This window comes from Ornithorhynchus anatinus, chromosome 1, assembly GCF_004115215.2.
Source record: "Ornithorhynchus anatinus isolate Pmale09 chromosome 1, mOrnAna1.pri.v4, whole genome shotgun sequence".
In the NCBI taxonomy this organism is placed as follows: domain Eukaryota; kingdom Metazoa; phylum Chordata; class Mammalia; order Monotremata; family Ornithorhynchidae; genus Ornithorhynchus; species Ornithorhynchus anatinus.
Genome location: NC_041728.1, coordinates 50,224,861 through 50,248,047, shown reverse-complemented (window position 1 = coordinate 50,248,047; position 23,187 = coordinate 50,224,861). Strand labels below are relative to the sequence as shown.

Sequence of the window (23,187 nt, the reverse complement as noted above, 5' to 3'; positions counted from 1 at the left end):
GAAGTCTGACTCCCAAGCCTTTCTTTTTCCACTAAGCCACGCTGCTTTTATTTTGTTAAGCGCTTACTCTGTGCCAAGCACTGTTGTAAGCACTGGGGTAGTTACAAGGTAATTAGGTTGTCCCACATGGGGCTTACAGTCTTAATCCCCATTTTACAGATGAGGTAACTGAGGCACAAAGAAGTTAAGTAACTTGCCCAAAGTCACACAACAGACATGTGGCAGAGCCGGGATTACAACTCATATCCTCTGGCTCCCAAGCCCGTGCCATTTCCACTAAGCTAAACTGCACGCTGCTTGTACTCTCCCAAGGGCTTAGTATAGTGCTTTGCACATAATAAGTGCTCAATAAATACAGTTGAATGAATGAATGCTGTCATTCACTGTAATGGAGTATTGGCAATAGAGAAGATGACTCCCGTAAAGGGTTACTGGCTTTATATAGTAAATTAAGATTTAAACTCACTTGTATTTTTAATACTGTTTCCAAAGATAATTGAGCACACCATTTTTAAGTCATGTTCACCTGTAGCTAGAGGGATCCATGATTTTCATACCGTTTTCTGTGTTTAAAAAGGAGCAGGACCCTATTTTTTTTTTTTAAATAGTGTGTTGCACCTGACAAAGGGATTAGTTCCACACTGCAACCAGCAGTGTTTAAAACCTCCTTCTGCCTTTCAGAATTGTGTTAATCCTGGTTCTTTACTCATAATCCTTCTGTAAGAGCAAGCAAGGTGAATGATGCTATAGCTCATATCAAGACAAGGCTTCAGGCCGTAGCTGAAATGGAGTTTGGATCTCTTCTCATTCTTCAGTCATTTTAAAGCTCAGTTGGTCTCCTGTAAACCACAAGCAAGCAAAATGAGACGTGAAGACAAAATTTAGCTAGCTGAATCTCAATTTATGGAGGATTTACTTATGTATTTATGGAGGATTTTGTCTCCTCCTCTCTACTTGATCATCTGCAGTCTTCTCTTTTTTCTATCTTCAGCATTTTTCCATGCTATTTTTCAGTCTTCCCAGTCCCAAGTTTGAGCTACAATGCTGTCACCCATCCCTGTTACTCAGAATTCCCTTGGCAAGTCTTCCCAGCCCTTTGAAACTTCTATACTTGGTTTCTCATGGACTCTCTCCCAGTGTGTAGTACATGGTTGTGCACACAGTAAGAACTTAATAGATACTGTTACTACTACTGCTATCAAGCAGTGGTATTTACTGAATGCTTAATGTGTGCAGAGCACTGTCCTGAGTACTTGGGAGAGTACAATAAAAAACAAAAGAAACTCAGTTTAGAGTCAGAAAGACATTGAAATAAATTACAGATAGGAGAAATAGCAGGCTATAAGGATATGTACATAAGTGCCTTGGGGATGAAGGTGGAGTAAATGTCAACCACTTACAGGTTACAGATCCAAGTGCATAGGTAACCCAGAAGCAAGAACAAGTAGGAGAAATGAGGGTTTAGTTGGGAAAATCCCCTTGGAGGAGATGTGATTTTAATCAGGTTTTGAAGGTGGGGAGAGTGGTCTGTCAGATATGAAGCGGAGAGGGAGTTCCAGGCCAAAGGGAAGATGGGGGCAAGAAATCAGTGGTGAGATAGAAGAGGTAGAGATTCAGTGAGTAGGTTGGCATTAGAACAGTGAAGTATGCTGGCTGGGTTTTAGAAGATCAATGACGTAAGGTAGGGTGAGAGCTGATTGAGTGCCTAGTGCCAATGGTAGGGAGTTTGAAGCAGACAGAGATGGATGGGCAACCATTGAAGGTTTTTAGTGGAAAGTTGTAGACTGAACTTTTTTTTATTATCTGGGCAGCAGAGTGAAGTGAGAAGGGGGAGACAGGAGTTAGGGAGTATTAGTCAAGTAGTCAATGTGGATGGAGAGGAAAGGGAGGAGTTTAGAAGTGTTGCAAAGGTAGCACAGACAGGTTTTGGTGATGGATTGACTGTGATGAGTACTACTTTCTTCTCTGTTTTACATATTTTATTGGCTCAGATTTCAGTCAAGACATGATCAGTTAAGGTACTTTCCCTCTGCCTACCCTTCTCCCAGGCTTGGATTATCTCCTTGGATACTGTCAAATCCTGGTGGTCCAGTGCCCCACCAAGTGGTATGGGTTGTGTTGGCTACATCTGACTCCAAGTATCTCCATAATTGCTAGAGAGGATTCAGCTAGATAGGAGTGGTAGGCAGAAGGGGAAGCACTGCTCCTTGAACTCTCTTTCATCCCTACTTCTGCTCTCTCTCAGGAATTTCTTTGTAAGAATTTCATTCTGTCAATTTTACCCCTCCCTACTGCCACCTCCCAGCAGAGAATGTTGTAGAGGATTCTTTATTAGAGAGAAAAAGAGAGAGATTCCTTTATATCTGTGATGAGCAATACATTGCTACAACTCCTACCATCTGTGACTTCTGGTCACTTTTGTAGTTGGGCAGCCAATTATCACCCCAGGGTAGGAACGCTGTCCCATTGTCATACCATCTTCAGTTGGAACACTCCTGATGCTCCCTGCTTATGCATCCCACCCCAGTTGTTTGCCTTCACTGCCCTGTGACTCTTCAATTTGTTCCTCTCTGAAGGCATAGGATTCATCTGAGATTCTCAGATTCATCTGAGATTAGAGAAGCAGCGTGGCTCAGTGGAAAGAGCATGGGCTTTGGAGTCAGGGCTCATGAGTTTGAATCCCAGATCTGCCACTTGTCAGCTGTGTGACTGTGGGCAAGTCACTTAACTTCTCTGTGCCTCAGTTCCCTCATCTGTAAAATGGGGATGAAGACTGTGAGCCCCACGTGGGACAACCTGATACCCCTGTGTCTACCCCAGCGCTTAGAACAGTGCTCAGCACATAGTAAGCGCTTAACAAATACCAACATTATTATTATTATTATTATTTTTCCATGGTCTAGTCCTGCACCCTAGGACTAGCTACTGAGGTTTGGAGAAATGGCAAATGCTCCACCCCTCCTAGTGATAGCGCTCTCTCCAATACTGCAGGTTCCACACACAGAGGGGTGCACTTGAGTTATATTCGGACAACCAGTATTTATTTTGCTTAAGGTTTCAACAGTGTTTGTGATGCTTTTAGCTACTGCAGAGTATCCATGAAGACCCATAGTAACATTCATTGTTAAGTATGTAAATGACCAAGAACAGTTCAGAAGTGTTAGCACCAGGGGAATTTTAAATTAGATCAAGGAATGACTGAATATCCTTGATCCAGATTATAATATCATTGAGGGTAGGGGTCATGTGTACTTATGATATTGTACTTTCCTATGTGCTTAGTGTAATGCTCTGCACCTAGTAAATGCTTAGTAAATACTACTGATGAATAATGATGATAATTTGGTATGTAAATGCTATGTGCCAAGCATAATGTGGTAGGGTAGATTTGGGATAATCAGGTCAGACAAAGTCCTTCTCCCACTTGGGTTCAAAGTCTATGAGGGAGAATAAGTATTGAATTCCCATCTTACAGCAGAAGGAAACAGGTACAGAGAAATTATATAACATGCCCAAGATCACAACAGGCAAGTGGTGGAGTCAGTATCAGAACCCAGGTCCTCTGATTCCCAGGCTTATGCTCTTTCTAATAGGCCATGCTACTTCTCAATTGATTGATAGATGACACTTGTTTCTAACTTTAACCTAGAACTGACTCTTCCTGAATCCAAAGCTATACTTTCCTAGCAACTGCCATGTGGACACACTGGTCCTTCCTTGGCAACTCACCCTGCTAAATTACAGCATGCAAATTGTGAGGAATAGTGTGCCATTCTCCACCTGCCCTCTGCATTAATAGCTGCTGAGTTCTTTTGGAAAGGCAGGGCCCATGTTGGTGAGTCAGTGGTTGTACCCTCCGAATGTGGACATTGCAACACAAAAGAGAAGCAGCAATGGCCTAGTAGAAAGTGCACGTGCCTGGGAGTCAGAGGACCAAGTTTCTAATCCCAGCGCTGCATCTTGTCTGCTCTGTGACCTTGGGAAAGTCACTTAACTTCTCTGTGCCTCAGTTTCCTCATCTGTAAAGTGGAGATTGACTTAGCCCCATGTAGGAGATGGACTGTGTCCAATTTGATTAGCTTGTATTTGCCCCAGTGCTTAATACAGTACCTGGCATATAGTAAGCACTTAACAAATACTATTAAAAAATGGATAATCAACTGAACAAATCTGCTCTCCAAATGTTTTCTTAGGTCTAAAAATAGTATGTAGCTAGAATTCTTCTATTACAAAATTACATTGAGATTTTCCTTTTTGATTTTTGTAGATTTGTAGAAAGAGGATGCACATCGTCCTCACTGTCATCATAATGGGATGTGTATATACTAAAGTTACTTGTTTCTGAACACATATGATCATTTTAATTTCCTGAAAATTATACATTTATTGTGAAGATAACCTATTAAACTATTTTTAAGGTTGCAAAAGAGAAAAATCTCACCAACCTTGTATTTCTGCACACTTTAAATTGTCTTTGATAACCTCCTTTCTCAAACTAGAGAAACATTTATAGTCACTGCTCGTTTGAATATGACTTTAAAACCTATCTGATTTTGTAGGGGAGAATTCTCTTCTTGACCAGTGACACTCAAACTGAGCTTTTATGACCCTTTCAGTCATCTTTTCATACCTATTATTTTAGCCCAAGATTATCCCATTAGGAAAGAGTAGCTCTATGAAGAGTTTCAGTGCAGGAAATTTCACTTGCAGGAAATTATTTTTTCATATCTAATTTAAATTATTTCCTCTCATTGCCTTATGTTCCCAGTGGAGATTTGGAATAGCTGGTCACCATTCACTGTGTAATAATCCTATTATACTTTAACACCATCATTTTAAGCAATTAGAGATACCAGATTAGCATGATTTTATTTTTAATATTACTAAGGAGTGAATCTTATGTCATGGTAGAGCCAGTCATTTGTGCAAAGTAACACAATTCAATATTTCATGAAAATAGAAGCTATTGTAGTTTCTTTAGAACACTTAGCTTAATGGAAGGAGGTTTTGTATAAGATTTGGGAGACCCCTGTTCTTGTCCCAGCCTCCCAACTACTGGGACTACCTTTTTGTGACCCTGTGCAAGTTGCTTAGCCTCTCAGTGCCTCAGTCTCTTCTTCTTGACCCTTCTATACTATATAATAATAATAATAATAATGTTGGTATTTAAGGGCTATTTGCAAAGCACTGTTCTAAGCACTGGGGGGATACAAGGTGATCAGGTTGTCCCACATGGGGTTCACAGTCTTCATCCCCATTTTACAGATGAGGTAACTGAGGCCCAGAGAAGTTAAGTGACTTGCCCAAAGTCACACAGCTGACAGGTGGTAGAGCCGGGATTAGAACCCATGATCTCTGACTCCCAAGCCCGGGCTCTTTCCACTGAGCCATGCTGCTTCTCGCTGCTATAGCTGTTGGCCCATTTCCCTCCTGCCTGCCATTTCTCTTCAAACTCCTCAAACCATTTCCTCTCCTCCAACTCCCTACAGTTTTGCTTCAACCCCCTCCACTCCACTGAAACTGCTTTCTCAGAGGCAATTAAATATCTTTAAACAAAGTATCTTCTACTCCATCCTCATCCTGCTTGACTTCTTGTTTGCCTTTGATGCTGTGAACCACCCTCTTATCCTGGAAACATGATCTAACCTTGGTTTCTCTGACAGTGTCCTTTTCCTAGCTCTCCTCCTATCTCTCTGACCACTCCTTCTTGGTCTCTTTTACCAGGCCTGCCTTTGCCTCCCAACCTCAAACTGTGGGGTTCCCTCAAAACCCATTCTGGGTCCCTTTCTCTTCTCCCTCTACCCCTACTCCTTTGAAGATTGGATTGATGTGGAGGTAGTTTGGATGGAGAGGAGAGGGCAGATTTTCACTACATTGGGAGAGTGGAATCTGCAGGATTTAGTGATGGATTGTTTATATGGGCTGAATGAGAGAGAGGAGTCAAGGATACTGCAAAGCTTATGGGCTTGTGAGACAGGAAGGGTGCTGGTGCCATCTTCAGTGATGGGAAAATGAGAGGAGAGACAGGGTTTGGGTGGGAAGATAAGGAGTTCTCTTTTAGATATGTTAAGCTGAAGGTGATGGGAGAACATCCAAGTAGAGATGTCTTGAAGGCAGGAGGAAATGTGAGGCCACAAAGAGGGAGAGAGATCAGGGCTGGAGATGTAGATTTGGGAATCATCTGCATAGAGGTGGTAGTTGAGGTAGTTAGAGAAGCAGTGTGGCTCAGTGGAAAAAGCATGGGATTGGGAGTCAGAGGTCATGGGTTTGAATCCCGGCTCTGCCACTCAGCAGCTCTGTGACTGTGGGCAAGTCACTTAACTTCTCTGTGCCTCAGTTACCCCATCTTTAAAATGGGGATTAAGAGTGTGAGCCTCACGAGGGACCACCTGATTACCTTGTATCTACCCCAGCGCTTAGACCAGTGCTCTGCACATAGTAAGCGCTTAACAAATACCAATATTATTATTAGTAGTAGTTGAGGCCATGGGAATGAATGAGTTCTGCAAGGGAGTGGGTGTAGATGGGGAATAGAAGGGGACCCAGAACTGAACCTTGAGGGACCCCCACAGTTAGGGAGTCAGAGGCAGAGGAGGAGACCACAAAGGAAACTGAGAATGAGCAGCTAGAGAGATGAGAACCAGGAGAGGATAGTTTCAGTGAAACCAAGGTTGGATAATGTTTTCCGGAGAAGGGGGTGGTCAACAGTGTTTGAAGGCAACTGAGAGGTTAAGGAGGATTAGGATGGAGTAGAGGCCATTGGATTTGGCAAGGAGATGATTTGTGACCTTTGAGATGGCGGTTTCTGTGCAACAAAGGGGACAGAAGCCAGTTGGGAAGGGATCAAGGAGAGAATTAGAGAAGAGAAAGTGGAGGCAACTTAGCATATGGAAAGGAAGAAGGGAGATGGACAAAAGAGGGTTTTTAGGAGATACAGGGGCAAGTTTGATAGAAGTGGAGAAAGAATTACTGGAAAGTGAGTGGTTGAAGGTGTTGGTCAGGGAGAGAAGAGAGGAGATGAGTGTCTTAAGGTATGAAGGATGGGGTTGGAGGCACTGGTGGAGGGGGTAGTTGAAGAGATGGGAGAGTTATTGAGATACTGCAGGGAAGGATGGGAGAGTGGAGAGTGAGATTGAAGAAGTGCAGGGGAGATTTTAGGAAGATCATGCCTGATGGTTTCAAGGTAGAAAGAGTAATAGAATGTGGTGGCCATTCTGTGACTCTTAAATTTGACCCTGTCGAAAAGCCCAGAATGCATTTTAGGTTTTACTTGCCAGTTCTGCCCTGTAAATGCTGACTGCTGACATTTGTAAGAATGTCTAGTGCTCCCACCCTCCCTTGTAATAGTGATCCCTCCACTGTTGCAGATTCCACGTACAGAGTGTTCAGGCATTTTTTTTGGTTAAAAACATACAACCCGTGTTTGCTTTGAAGGTTTCAGTAGCCAAAGCATCTGTGATATTCTTAGCTCTTGCAAACTGTCGGTGCAGAACATAGAAGCATTTAGCAGTCAGCCTATAAATGATTAAGAAAAGAGCAGTACATTGATTCAAAGGTCAGTGCTGTGAGATGCTATAACATGGTGCATGCCACATGATGTCTTCAGGTCATATGGTAGGGAGGCCCACTGAGCTTTTGCCTCAAGGTGCATACCGCCACCCTGGGTCCATCCTTGTTCCCAACTCCCAAACACAGTGTTCTGTACATAGTAGGTGCTTAATAAATGTTCTTAATGATTACGAGAGAGGGGGAGGAAATTGATGGGGAAGAATTCAGAGAAAAAGGGGGGGAAAAAAGAAGTGAGAGAGAACCAAACAGAAGGCAAGAACAGGGACAGTATGCCCATATATAAGCATCAGCATACCCACTAGTGTTTGCAGGTTGCCTTCTAATGCCTGGGGAAGCGTCTAGATGTTTAGAACTTCAGGAAGATTGTAGCAGTTTGGAACTAAAGATATTTTTTTCTGGTACACTCTCCAAGTACTCTAACCTCCATATTTTTCTGGTGCTATGTTTTGGTTCTTATATTTCAATTTTTTTCATGGTCATTTACATTAATATTTCTACTGTTATGTGTTTTGATTTTCCCCCTGCATAGATTGTGAGCTTCTGGGGGCCAGGGATTGGATTTTCCTGTTTTTATCCCATAGTTTTGTACAGATTTGCATACTGAAGGTGTTCCATGAATGGGAGAAATGATTAAAATAATGCACATATCAATCAATCACTTATTGAGACTTACTCTGTGCAGAGCGCTGTACTAAGGGCTTGGGTGAGTACAAGGTAACAGTCAGTAGACACATTCCCTGCCCACAACGACCAAAGCACACCACATTCACCCAATGTTCCTGCTTCATTATCTCACCCTGTTGATCTGATGTGGACGTTGCAGCCTGGCTTTAGTTTTTTGCAAGTCTGGGGCCTGAGTTTTTAAGCCTTGGTTGAGGACCATTGACAACCCAGCCACTACAGCCACAGCTGGAGCATCCTAACGTCAATCAGCAGTAATATTTATGTGTCTTGTGTGCCAAACCCTGAATTAAGCATTGGAAGATTGCAATAGAATTAGTAGACAGAATCCCTGTCCTCAAGGAGTTTACAATCTAGAGGGGGGAAAAAGACAGTAAAATAAATTGCAGGTAAGAGAAAGCAATAGAGTGTAAAGATATGTATATAAATGCTACATGGGAGGCATGAATGCCCAAGTGCTTTAGTGATGTGGAAGTGCTAAAATAGCAGTTAAGGGGAATATAGGGTTGGGAAATGGGAGATTTAATCAGGGTTGGCCTCTGGAATGGGATGTGATTTGGAAAGGGCCTGGAGAGTGGGGAGACTAGTGGTCTGCCAACGTGAAGGGGAGAGAGTTGCAGACAGAAGGGAGGATGTGAGCAAGAGATTGTTGGTGGAAGGGACAAGACAAAGCATAGTGAAAGAAGCTATGTGACCCAGTGGAAAGAGCACGGGACTGAGGGTCAGAGGATTCACCAATTGTCTGATGTGTGATCTTAGGCAAATCCCTTAACTTCTCTGAGCTTCAGTTCCCTCATCTGTGAAGTGGGGATTAAGACTGTGAGCCACACATGGGACATGTACTGTTTTTAACCTGATTAGCTTGTCTCTACCCCAGAGCTCAATGCAGTGCCTGGCACATAGTAAGTGCTTAACTCTATTTATTGCCATTGTTCTTGTCTGTCTGTTTCCCCCGATTAGACTGTAAGCCCGTCAAACGGCAGGGACTGTCTCTATCTGTTGCCGACTTGTTCATTCCAAGCGCTTAGTACAGTGCTCTGCACATAGTAAGCGCTCAATAAATACTATTGAATGAATTAACAAATACCATAAAAAATGGTTTAGAGAGAAATGAGCATGAGCTGGAATGTAGTGAGGAGAGAGCTGATTAATGTCATTCAGGGGTTCTGCTTAATGAGGAGAGGAATGGAAAATGATTGGAGAATTTTGAAGAGTGAGGAGCCAGATGCAAAATTATGTTTTAGAAAAATGATTGGGGTAACAGAGTGCAGTATGGACTGGAGAGAGGAAGGCCTGGAAGCAGAAAATTCCATACGTTGACTGATGCAATAGTCAGTCAGTCAATCATTTGAGTGCTGTGTGCAAAGCACTACTATGCTCTTGTCAAGGCAGTATATGACAAGTGTCTGGAAAGGCAAAGTCAGACAGTTGCAGTTTTAGCAGAGCCTGAGCTGCCTGAAGTTTTCTCTGGATCTTTAATGTGGGTTAGTGTGGAATCACAATTTTACTGATAATGTGAAAGATGACTTTCTAAAATCGAATGCTCTACCACACTGCCCTGACACTTTAACAGTCACTCGAAGAATTGCTGTTTTTTCTGATTCGATTTTCTACTTCTTTGTCTATCTTTGCATTGTTGATCAATGTGCCTTCTAAAACAAAGTTTATCTCTGGGTTACCAGTCTAAAATTTTGGTTGTGTGTATGGCTTCCCTGGCTGATGCACTTTAGCCTTGTGGACAGCTTATAACACCTGTCTGACTTAGTGAAGCAGTTAGCAATCATTTTCAGCTCTTTTGGGTACAAATCATCTTCATATAGGAATGAGGATGGTGCACCAAGTGTGTTGAGCCAGAAGGGTCTCCTAAAGGTGTGGGAGCATATTCTCACACCTGAATCCAGGTCTTCATTTCGTCCTCCAGCCTAGAATAAATTGAACAGGCCCAGGTCCACAACACATCTCTGCCTTAATCCATTGGCACTGGGGAGTGGATCAGAGAGGGCACCCTTGCCACTGACCTGGCCCTACAGTTTGTCATTTGAACCATCTGCAATATGGGAAACTCTTTCCAGAATTTTGGAACCCTGGGATTTGTTGTAGCTTTCTCTATCAATAAATGGTAGACTGGGACAGATGGGCGGAAACAGCTTTGGTCTCTAAGTAAAAAGGCATGTCACTGTGTTGCTTCTTGTTCCCTCTAGCAGTTGATTTAGGCCCTGGATAATTTCTGGGGGCAGTTGCCTGTCACTCCTAGTACAGTTTTACTGATAATGTGAAAGATGACTTTTTAAGTGAATGCTCTACCATGAAAAAAGTATTACAGAGTGTATTACTGTACTATCTAGTGCTAAGTAAGAAGCAGCATGGCTGGTGGATAGAACACACACAGACCTGGGTGTCAGACGAACCCGAGTTCTAATTCTGCCTCTGCCACTTGTCTGCTGTGTGACCTTGGGCAAGTCACTTAACTTCTCTGTGCCTCAGTTATCTCATCTGTAAAAATAGGGATTGAGATAGTGAGCCCCATGTGGATATGGACTGTGTCCAACCTGATTAACTTGTATCTACCCCAGCACTTAATTTCATGCCTGGCACATAGTAAGTACTTAAATACCATTAAAAAAGGCTATTTCTCAGGGAACATTTAGCTTAAAATCAAAATAATGTGTTTTATCATAAAATATATATTTAAATATATTAAAAAAGTATTTTAAAGTCAAAATAATGTTTTATAATTAAAATGCATAATAATGCTATATGCTATATACTACAAAAACAAAAGAGTTAACTCCAGGCAATTAAAACTATTGACTGTTTTTTTTTCTTTTTGGCAGCCTTGCATTACATCCTGAGAGAGTGTTGGTAGCAACAGGACAAGTTGGGAAAGATCCATATATCTGTGTTTGGGATTCATACACTGTGCAAACGATATCATTACTGAAGGATGTCCATACCCATGGTATAGCTTGCTTGGCGTTCGACTTAGATGGGCAAGTATGTGGTCCTTTTTAAAAAAAAACAAACACATACACAAAAAAAATGTTTTCCAAGTATTTTTTTTTTTATGTTTACTAAAGGAAGTTATCAAACATCATGTTTTGAATGTTCAGCCTGTAAATCATTTGACCTGAAAGGTTTTGTTTAAGGACAGTAGTAGTAATGGTAAAGATATATTTATTGATCTCCTACTGGGTGTGGTTGAGGAAGTACAGCAGAAGCATGAGGCATATTCCCTGTCCACAAAGCCCTTATACTCTAACAGTAGAGTGATTGACAGTATCTATTATAAACACCAATCACTCTGACATTTCATTTATTTGGATATGTTTTAATATAGATGAATATTTTACAATATATGAGCACATGTAATAAGCATATAGATGTGTGTATCCCAGCTAGGCTACGGACTCTGTTTTCTTACTAGTCTTGTTTCATTTCTCCAACTTCTCCATCTCCTGCCTCTACTTCACTCTGTTGCCCAGATCATTTTTCTAAAAAATGTCATTTTTAAAATATCTCAACTCCAAGAACCCTCCATTCTTAACCCACATAAAGTAAAATCTCCTGACCATTGCCTTTAAGGCATCCCATTAGCTCTATCCCTTTACTGACGAGCACTCTCTCGGCTCACTACATCCCAGGAAACTGTCTTCTTTCCTCCCACACTAACTCTCTTCCTCTTCAAATCTACACTTTACCACTTAAGATCACACCCTGTTCCCTGTATGGAATGCTTTTTCACTTCATATTCACCAGATCACAGCTCTCCCCTTCTTCAAAGCTTTTGTGAAAACCTACTTCTTCCAGAAGGCATACCTTGATTAAACTCCACCTTTCCAGACTGTATCCATCCAACAACTGCCCTTATGTTTGTATACTTAGCACTTCAACCTGTTCTAGATTAATGTCTATTTATGCTTATTTATTAATTTATTCTTCCGTACTCTTTGCTATAAAGACATGCCTTTTTGTGAATGACTTATATCTCAGTTTCCCCTGATAGATTACCAACTCCTTGTGGATAGGGACTGTGTTTCTTGTGTTTGCTCAAAAATTTAATACACTTCTCTGAATATAGTAATTGCTCTTGATTGATGTCTATAAATATATTTAATAAAAATTCAAAGTTTAAGCTTTTCTTAAATGCCTTCTCCTAGAGCCAAACAGATTTTGGGTCAGGAAAATGTCAGCCTCATCAGTGCTACCCATTTTCAAAACTACTATACCCATTTGAGTCCTCTTAATTGGTTGTGTGAAAATAATGTCAAGTGAAAGATCCCTAAGTGAAGTATATTTTCCCTTTGGAAATAATATAAGGTACATTATGCAATCCTGAGATCTAAAATATTGACCGAGACAGTGGAAGTATATTAAAAAAAGTACAAGAAAACATAAGTATAGTTATATGATTAATTAATGCAAAAATGCATGAATAATTAGTACTTTCAATTAGATGCCTATCTTTATATGTAAATTATCAAATTTTCACACTTTTCTGTGTTTTCACACTTCATTCAGCAAAAATCCACCTTAGGCTACCATAGTAGAGAGCTGTTATTATCTATATTAAGTAGCCATGGCTTTAGTGAATGCTAAAATGAACTATAATCACTTTATCCAAGTCAGTTGAATTACTTTAAAGTTGAGGAGAGGAATAAAGGTGTTTAAACCAAAATAAATTTAGCAGCATTATCTCCAACTGAAAGAACATTGTAAGAAATCCTGGCATTAAAATTTAATAATGCTCTCAAAAAAATGCATTAAAAAAAGAGCACTATATGGTGTGAGCTTTTTTTTGCCCTCTTCCCCCCTCCCCCCATTCCCCTCTAGACTGTAAGCTCATTGTGGGCAGGGAATGTCTCTGTTATATTATTATGTTGTACTCTTCCAAGTGTTTAGTACAGTGCTCTGTACACAGTAAGCACTCAGTAAATTTGATTGATAGGTATGTCACAAAGACATGGAGGAAAGAAAGCTTTAGGGAAATACAGTTCTGAGATATATCAAAGGTAACTGAATATTGATCGTCCATTGTTCAATTATGGAAAATACTTTTTAAAAAATAAATCCAATAATTTGCTTCCTTCCTACCACTTTTCTTATAGGTAGCTACCTTCATTCATTCATATTTATTAAGTGCTTACTGTGTGCAGGGCACTGAGCTGTAGGTAGACCTTGAAAATGCCTACTAAGCATCACAACTGAGAACAAAATCACCGCAAATTAAATCCACCAACTCCAATAGATTAGTTAAGTATATCTCACCAGTAGGGAACTGTGAAAAGACAAAGATTAATTTGCAAACAGCAGAGTTAAAGGGGAAGAGTTGGAGCAGTATTTTTAAGAAGGTCAGAGGTTATAGACAGAGAGTACAGGGTTAGAGAGTACCAGTAGTGATGGTATTTATTAAATGCTTGCCTGTGGGCAGAGCACTGGGAAGCAGTATGGCCTAGTGGAAGGAGCACGGGCCTGGGAGTCAGAGGAGATGGGTTCTAATCCTGCCTCTGCCACTTGTCTGCTGTGTGACCTTGGGCAAGTCACATAACTTCTCTGTGGCTTTGCTTCCTCCTCTGTAAAATGTGGATTAAGACAGTGAACCTTTTGTGGGACAGGGATTGTATCCAACCTGATTACCTTAAATATACTCCAGCGCTTAGTGCAGTGCCTGGCACACATTTATTATGGTATTAATAAAAAAGTACCATTATTATTAAGTACCATGTAAGAATACATAGGTTGGATTTAAATACAATCCCTATTCCTCATAATCTCCAAAAAAACGAAGAAGGATCTGCTGATAGATACCGAAGGAGAGATGAAGCAGAGCACTAAGATGACAAAGACAAAAACAAAGCTCAGAAGGGTACTGTGGCTAGAGGAGCAGAATTTCAGGCTACTTATGGCTCAGAGTCCATGTTCAAAACTGTGGCCTCAGTGATGGTTAGAGCAGGGAGCTCTTTCCACATCTTTCCCAAATTTTCATGGAGGCAGGTCCATGCTGTAACTGCTTTTCTCTTTTCTGCTGGGGTGGATAGAATCAGGTCAGGATGGAGGTTCCTTGGGGAAGTGGAGGAGACCTGGTGTAGGATCCCGGGGAGGCAGGATGGCAGTCAGAGGAGGCCTTCCAGAGCCCTCATGTCTGCGATGAGGTGGGGCGGCAGCAACCCAGAAGAGTAATGAAGCCATCTGGGGGAGAGGTCTGGGACACGATAAGTCCCAGATAAGTCCATCTGGGCAGCCCATGGTGCACAGGGCATGCTGGGAGCCGAGCCCAGAGAGGTAACATGCCGGGTTAGATTTTTCCTTGGCCTGACATTTCTTGTGTTCTGATGATCTAAATTTGCTTTCCCTCAGTTTGTGCATTCACAAAGGTCAAACATCTAGCTCCAGAAAAAGATTTTAGCGAGTGAGAGAACAGCCAGAGGGTCGTGAAGGATGGGAAGTGGAAGCTGAGGAGAGAGTTTTCACTTGTGATGCTTCCTCTTCTCCACCTTCAGGTGCTCAAAAAATATGGTGGTAGTCACTGTCAAATTTGAAGTACCAGAGATGGTAAACTCTCTTCAAATTGCTGTTAATTTGCTAATTTTTAGAAACCTGAAAAAGCAAATTTCATTTTCTTAGAGCATTATATCAGCACTGTGACCAATCTAAGGATTTTGTGTTTTCAGTAATTAGGATTGTATAATCACATTGGTTAAACTTTAATTGATGATAATTGTACTGTTAATTTTCTAGTAAACATCATAAAAATCACCTATTTTGCTGTTTTTATATATTTCATCTAAATGAATTTAATCACAATATAATACTTAGGCAATACTGAGCTTAAAACATTTCATGCAGTGTTATGTGCACAAAGATACCTATCACAAAATCATATTCCTGATGATTGTGAAAAAGCAGTGAAGCAAGCCCATTAGCTGTTTAAAGTCCAATTTTTGTATATTGTATAAATAATACAATCAAGTTTAAAGTCCAATTTTTGTATATTGTATAAATAATAAAGATTTTGCTCCCCATAGATTATCAAAGTTGTACTTAATAGATAAGCAATATGAGTTATAAATATAAAATGATCAAGACATAATTATCCTACACCAAAGAGGTTTTTTTATAGTCAGGTTCTATTTATACATGTGTATAAATAGAGTATATAATTTTACCTTTGATTGTTAAATATTAACCTTTTGAGGATTTTTAACTACATTTAAATGTTAATCATTTTATGTTACAGCCCTAATGTGTTCAATATGTTAACAATTCATTAATCATCATCCTCATTGTGGTATTTGTTAATTGCTTAGTCTAAGATAAGCATTGAACTAAGGACTGGGGTGGTTATAAAATATTCTGGTTCCACTTGGGGCTCACAATCTGAGTAGGATTTAATCCCCGCTTTGCAGGTGTCGAAAGTGAGAAACAGAAAAGTTAAGTAACTTTTCCAAACTCACACCCAGCAGGCAAGTGGCAGAGGGGGATTAGAATCCATCTCAACATTAAAGAAAAATGGAAACAGAAGCATTTTGGAATGAACTGTTTTTGATATTGAAAACAATTGATAGCAATTGTATAAAATGGTCTAAATAACTGAAAGAATGATTAATTCAAATGGATGTTTAAAGCTCTTGGTTAGTGGGAATGTATTAGAAGTAATGCCTAAAATTAAGGTTTTGACAATAATTGTGGTCATCATTAAGTGCTTACTATGTGCCAAGCTCTGCACTAAACACTGGGGTAGATACAGAATAATCGGGTTAGACCCTGTTGTTCTATCTTTGACTTCATTTATACATGGGATTCTTTTTTCTCCATGCCCAGTGGTGATTAAGATTCAATTCTATTTAAATGTCCCTAGATATATATTTGCATTTTTTGTTGTCATTCAGTAAGCCTTTTATTCTAGATTATGGACACTAGTTAATCAAATATAGAAATAAATACTTTATATTCTTCAAGTTATTAAACTAAGGCTTTAAAGAAAAAAAGTTCTACAGGTAGATTATTTTATATTAAATTATCTTTATTTTTAACTCCCTGGAAATGGTCAGCGTTTGGTTTCAGTTGGCCTTGATTCGAAGAATGCTATCTGTGTGTGGGATTGGAGAAAAGGAAAAATGTTGTCTATGGCCCCTGGTCATACAGATAGGGTAAGTATATTTAATTATTCTGTAGTTCATAACCTTTGTATCAGATGCATTGTTTTTCATTATTGCCATGAACAGCCACCTCACTTCACTTAATATAATTGTTCTTTTTGTCAAGTAGAAAACAAGGTGAAAACCATTTTATATATGTATATATATATATATATATATATATATACACACACACACACACACACATATGTATACACACTGTGTCTAATGCACTGCTTAGATGTTGATCTTAAATTCAAAATGCATTTCAGCTCCTTGTTTGAATGTAATGTGAACTCCATTTTTTCAGTTTTTGAATTTTAACAGGGGTTCATGTGTCAAGCAAATTTAAACTGGATAAATCAATGCACTGTATGGTCAGAGTTTAAAAAAGAAAAGAATTTCTTCCATGTCTTCTTCCAAGTCCTTTGTATGTCTGTCCAAAATTATACATATTTATCCAAGATAAAAAGTTATGTCAAACCAACAGTCAGAAAGTGAAATAGGATGTAAATGTATTTTCTTTTAATATGCACAGATTTGATATATTTTTCTTTTATATCAGCAAGCTTAAGAACAGTCCATTTGACACAATTTAGTTGGATAAAAAGTAGTTTCTTATTCATTAGACAATAGATTAATTTTTCTTTTTTATTCAAGTTATTTATTAAATGGACTCATTCCAAAAGGCTTTAGGCTTATTAACTAAATGAGTGGACAAATCCATCAAAAATATTCTTGACCTTGAGTGGGCAGAGTTTGAGTAAATATATTTCATAAGGAATTTTTGAAATTTTAATCTATTTGATATTTTACCTTCAAAGTTTTGGATGTTTTTAGACTCTGGTTACATTATTTGAGGTCACATATTTTGATTTGTGTGATTCAGGTGTATAATTATTTTTGAAATTCCCTTTGAATGATTCACTATTTTCGATTGCCCAAAAAGCTGTTGTGTATGAAAGAAGCATAGCAGCAAACCCAACTGCTGCTGCACTTCCTGTTCCTAATGCTACCAGTGGTAGTGGGGAAGAAAGGGGTTGCCTGACAAAAAGCTTGTTGCGAGCAGGGAGTGTGTCTGTTGTATTTTACTCTCCCAGGCAGTTAATACAGTGCTCTGCACACAGTAAGTGCTCTATAAATAGGATTGAATGAATGAACTCCCACAGCTGCTGCCCTTATCCTGCAGCCACGGCAGGCCCCCAACCCTGTCCTGCTCTGGTCCAGCCCCTGCCTAGTGGTTTCATAATTGGCCAGCATGGGGAGAGTTAAACAGAGAAGGTGGGCCTGACTGGGAAAAGAAAACTAAAAGGCATGAAGATGGATGGGGTTGTGGCTTAGTGGATGGAACACAGGCCTGGGAGTCAGAAGGACCTGGGTTTTAATTCTGGCTCTGCCACGTATTTGCTGTGTGACCTTGGGCAAGTCACTTCACTTCTCTGGGCCTTTGTTGCCTCAACTCTAAATTGGGGATTAAGAGTATGAACCTCATGGGGGACAGGAACTATCTAACCTGATTAAACTTCTATTTACCCCAGTGCTTAGACCGACACTTGGCACTTAGTAAAGATGTAACAAATACCATTATTATGTAATAAGCATTTTGGAGCTGGTGCTGTGAACCTGAAACTCAGATGGTTCTGAGTGTGGATTTTGGGGGTAATATTAAGAAATTGGGGATTCAAAGGACTAAAGAATGGATCAAAAGATGTTGGGGAAAGTGGTAAGAAGAGGTTTTGGCTCTGATTGCCTAGAGCCTTTTCTTGGCCTGTCTTCCCCTGCAGCTCTGGGTCACCAGCTCTATTCTCCATGTCTCTCCAAAACATTTTTTCTTCTCCAATCATACTTTTCCAACACACAAATAAAGAAAATACCAAGCTCATAAATGCATTTTCATTAATCCTCACCAATAAATTTATATGCCTATAAAACATTCTCATTCTCTTTTTCTTGTCATGTACACTTTGACAGCACCTAATAATAAGATAAATGTAACTGCATAGCATTTTACCAGACACAGTAGTATTAAGGTAATTGAGATTTATACTAGTAATAATAATGATGAAATTTGTTAAGCGCTTACTATAATAATGTTGGTATTTGTTAAGCACTTACTATGTGCCAACCACTGTTCTAAGCACTGGGGTAGACACAAGGTGATCAGGTTGTCCCACATAGGGCTCACAGCCTTTATCCCAATTTTACAGATGAGGTAACTGAGACGCAGAGAAGTTAAGTGATTTGTCCACGGTCACACAGCTGACAAGCAGCGGAACTGGGATTAGAACCCATGACCTCTGTCTCCCATGCTATGCCAAGCACTGTTCTAAATGATGAAATGCTTGAGGCAGAACAGGATATGTATTATATCTTTATATCAAAAAGTCATAACTTTATTTGAAATAATTTGACTACAAGTTCTGTTTTTATTTACAGATATTTGACATTTCTTGGGATTTGTACCAGCCAAACAAACTCGTCAGTTGCGGTATAAAACATATTAAGGTACCTAAAGCATTTCTTTCTTTTTTTCCTTGGGCTTTCTTTTATATTTTCTTTGGAATTCACATTACACGTTCACCTATTTTAGAACCAATTTAGGATTCTGAGGATACTCCATCCCCTTTTCTCTGAACTTTTTTTTCTTTCTCACTCCATCTTCTCTTATTATAATATTCTTTACATACTTCCTTTCTTCCCAAAATACTGAAATAGAAAAATTTGGCCACAGAAACAAAATCAACATTAAATTTGTTTTGTGAGTGTGACTCTTCCTCTTTAGACTTCATTACAGGTAATCATCGGGATAGTTGCTCAGTGGCAGGGTGATTCAGAACAGAAACTTTTTTTCCTTATGAGCCTAGCATCTTACATGAGTAGCTAGAGGTGATCATCCAATCTCCTCAGATTTGAAGATATTTTTTCTATTGGCCATCTCATTGTTTTTCATCTGCAAGGTCTTGTAAAGTCAGATTCTACCCTGTGAGTAGAGGGAGAATGTACTCTTATTCACAAAAGGGAATTAATGGTGGGAAAATGCACTCCCTCTTTAACTTCCCGTTTCCCCTAAGAAGCAGCATGGCTTGGTGGAAAGATCATGGATCTGAGGAGACTTAAGTTGTTTTTTTATCCCTGACTCTATGCTTGCCTTCTGCTAATCAGGTTGGACATAATCCATGTTTCACATGGGGCTCACAGTCCTAATCCCCATTTTACAGGTGAGGGAACTGAGGCACAGAGAAGTGACTTGCCCAAGGTCATACAGCAGACGAGTGGCAGAACCAGAATTAGAACCCAGGTCCTTTTACTGTGCTCTTTCTAATAGGCCATGTTGCTTCTCTCTCTTACTTAGGCTATTATCCCCATGTGGGACAGGGACTATGTCCAGCCTGATTATCTTGTACCTAGGTGCTTGTCACATAGAGAAGCAGCTTGGTTCAGTGGAAAGAGCACAGGCTTAGGAGTCAGAGGTCATAGGTGTGAATCCCGGCTCTACCACTTGTCAGCTGTGTGACTGTGGGCAAGTCACTTAAGTTCTCTGTGCCTCAGTTGCCTCATCTGTAAAATGGGGATTAAGACTGTGAGCCTCATGTGGGACAACCTGTTTACCCTGTAAATCTACCCCAGCACTTAGAACAGTGCCCTGCACTTAACAAATACCAACATCATTATATGAAAGTCTTTACAAATTTTATTATTATCCACAGTCCAAAGCCACTCTTAGGGGGTCCTCTTTGTGGATGTATTAGGTGTGTAACACAGTGGAGTACATTGTACAGAATGATCAGTTTTGTCAATAGTGATCATTGCTTCTCTGCATCCCTTCCAATAACGCTCTTTAAAAATGTGTTACCAAAATGAATAGTTGAAAACATACAATTTGTCAAAACTGAGGGTAATAGAGATTTGAGTCAATAGGAGATTATTATTCTCAACAAATATCATTTCCTTTCATTTGTAAATAACCATTCCAGAACTACTCTTAGAGATTTTTTTTGATGCTTCTAGACTATTGATCCAGAAGTCTTTTCCAGTGACTTGGAAGCATATTTTGAAGAATTGTTGCATCATTGACTGGACTGGTCCTACCGCACAGACCTAGTTCATTCCAGTATTGTAGTGTATTGCACGTCAAAACAGCCAGTACAATATTTTGGTGTTTTATCAGTATACTATAACTACCAATTATACCTTGGGTTGGAGGTAGACAAAGGGAACTGCAACGAATGGAACTAGAAGTCCAACCTGATTACGTTGTGGCTATCCAAGCGCTTAGAACAGTGCTTGTCACTTAGTAAGCATTTAACAAATAACAACAAAAACAATATATTTTCCAATAAGCAAAGGAACAAGTTCCTCAGTTTCCCAGCAGTCATTGGGATTTCTGGGAGGACTATTGCCTCTATTTGGCTTGGAGTGGAATTTACTCTAACATACAGGCCTGGATCCCAGCTTTCTGAAAAAAGATGTACAGGCCCTCTAATAATAATGATATTAAGTGCTTGCCCTATGCCAAGCACTGTGTTAAGGACTCATGTAAATATAAGATAATCAATAGATCATTGTCCCTGTCCAACATGTTGCTTCAAGTCCAAGTAGGAGAGAGAACAGATGTTGAATCCTCATTTTACAGATGAGGAACTGAAGGACAGAGAAGTTAAGTGACTTGACCAAGGTCACACAGCACCAAGTGGCCAATTTGAGACCAGAAGCCAGGACTTCTAGTCCCGTGCTCTATCTACTAGGTCCCATATTGCCTCCTTTTCAGTCCTTTCTTTGCCCTCTTTGCAGTTTCTTCATGCTCCTGCTGCTTTGGCACTGGGAACATGTTTACCATGTTACAAGCTTTTCATCCAGTTAATGGTTGAAGTTAGGCTGGAAAAAATAAGGGTCTGGTTTTCTTGTTTGTGGATTGAATTTTAGTTTCTCTTTGCATTTCAATCCTTTTATTAAAAAACAGTATTTTTTAGGTACTTACTATGTGTCAGGCACTTTAAGTGCTTGGGGTAGGTACAAGATAATCAGGTTGGACACAGTCCATGATTCAAGTCCAAGTAGGAGAGAGAACAGATAACGAATCCTCTTTTTACAGATGAAATAACTGAGGCACAGAGAAGTTAAATAATTTCTCAAGAAAATAATCTGCTAGTAAATTGTTTGGAAAGTATGGAGTATGTAAATTCCCTTGCAAAAATGTTCACCACTGGCTTTGACTCTCCAAAAATCCCTCTCAGAGCTATGTTTATCAAAACTCCAATTCTCGTCAATAATGTTCAGTTTAGTTGGGATTATAAAAATACTTGTTTGCTATACTTTAACCATAATGTTCAGATCTGGACCTACGAGACCAGAGGACCACTGGACCACATCAGTCCAGTGACAGAGGAAAGGTCAGACAAGTCTCCTTCAACTCCAACATGACCAACCCGTCAGTTATGGAATAACCAAAGAATCTTGGAGGATATCTCAGAACATTTGATTTTAGTAATTTACAGAACCCTCATCTTGATGGTGTCAAATTCTTTTGTAAGGTCAATAAACACAGTTTAGAGCTCATATTGGTGCCTTCTGAATATTTCTTGTATCTTTCTTTTCTTTAAAGTCATATTATATTTTGAAGTCATAGAGTAATTTAGATAGTTCACAATTGACTATGTTCTTGTCAGTAACATCATCTTAAGAAATTAAGGACTTTATTTATGGATATATATGTATGTAAATTCTTAAATGTTTGAAATAAATCTCTTACCCAAAATAAATCTGGGTATATAGTTATTTTTTCAGAACTGTTTTTTTTACTATATCCTCCATCTGTTGAGGTATTTAGTAAAAAGTTACCTCTGATATCATTGTTACTGTTACTGTTCCTATTATAAACAAGAATAGAGTATAAGCATTTTCCCCCAGTAAAAACTGCTTTAAAGTCTAGGCTTAAAATTACTGTAGAATCTCTCCATCTAAACTATAAGGTTGTTGTGGGCAGGGAATGTGCCTGCCTACACTGTTGTATTGTACTCTCCCAAGTGCTTAGTACAGTGCTCTGCACATAGTAGGTACTCAATAAATGCCATTGATTATTTGGTTACTTGATTGTGCTGGGTTAAGAATGTATCTAAAATTGGACTACAGATCTGTTAGAGAACTTTTTAAATAATTTGAACTAAAAGTAGCAAAAATGTTCAATTATCCTAAATATCTCTTTGGGGCATTATCTTTTTGGAAAGATTTGGAGACAAGGAAAAGAGAAGAAAGAGTAGGAGTTTGGTAACTCTTTAGGGTCAGCCCAGTTGTCTCTCCCCATAGGCCAGCTTATGGCCAAATTCAGATCCCCTTTTTCAGTGACTGGCCCCATAGATGGGCAGTCTCTATCTGCCCATAGCCAGTAGGGAGGACCTATCCATGGGTCTGCTGCCTCTCCACCCTTAAATATCTGTTCTTACTGCTCATGGGAAGAGGTCCCGTTTGACCTTGGGCATCCCAATGCCTGATTTTACTCCCCTCCTGTCCTTCTTTTAGAGGGGCATGCCAAGCTTCACTCAGAGTATCCTTGAGAAGAGTGCTTGTCTGCAGGGTCTTCCTTTTGCCTGCTAATTACCCATTCTGTAGCCAGGCTTAGTGCTGCTAATTGATATTGGCCCTCTGAGCAGGTAACAACTTTCCTCGAATCCTCTACTGGGCTTGGTGCCTTCCCTTAAAAAAAGCCAAATGGCTGTTTGCCATTTGGCATTCAGCAATCCAGAAACTGGTTAGGAGTGATCCTCTCCAGGGCTTCCTTGAATGAGGAGAAGTCAAACTCAGCCTG

At 39.7% G+C, this 23,187-nt stretch overlaps 1 protein-coding gene across 8 annotated transcripts in view; it reads left to right on the top strand.

The window, feature by feature from the left end:
• EML5 (EMAP like 5) overlaps positions 1-23,187 on the top strand; it is a 169,951-nt gene that overhangs the window by 26,003 nt on the left and 120,761 nt on the right. For all 8 annotated transcript variants that reach the window (XR_003757763.1, XM_029059538.1, XM_029059460.1 and 5 more), the window contains exons 2-4: positions 11,085-11,244; positions 16,299-16,397; positions 18,822-18,890. Coding sequence is in view for 7 of the 8 variants with exons in the window: in XM_029059538.1 (XP_028915371.1) it covers positions 11,085-11,244; positions 16,299-16,397; positions 18,822-18,890 (328 nt within the window). In the remaining variant the exon portion in view is untranslated. The remainder of the gene's footprint in view (positions 1-11,084; positions 11,245-16,298; positions 16,398-18,821; positions 18,891-23,187) is intronic.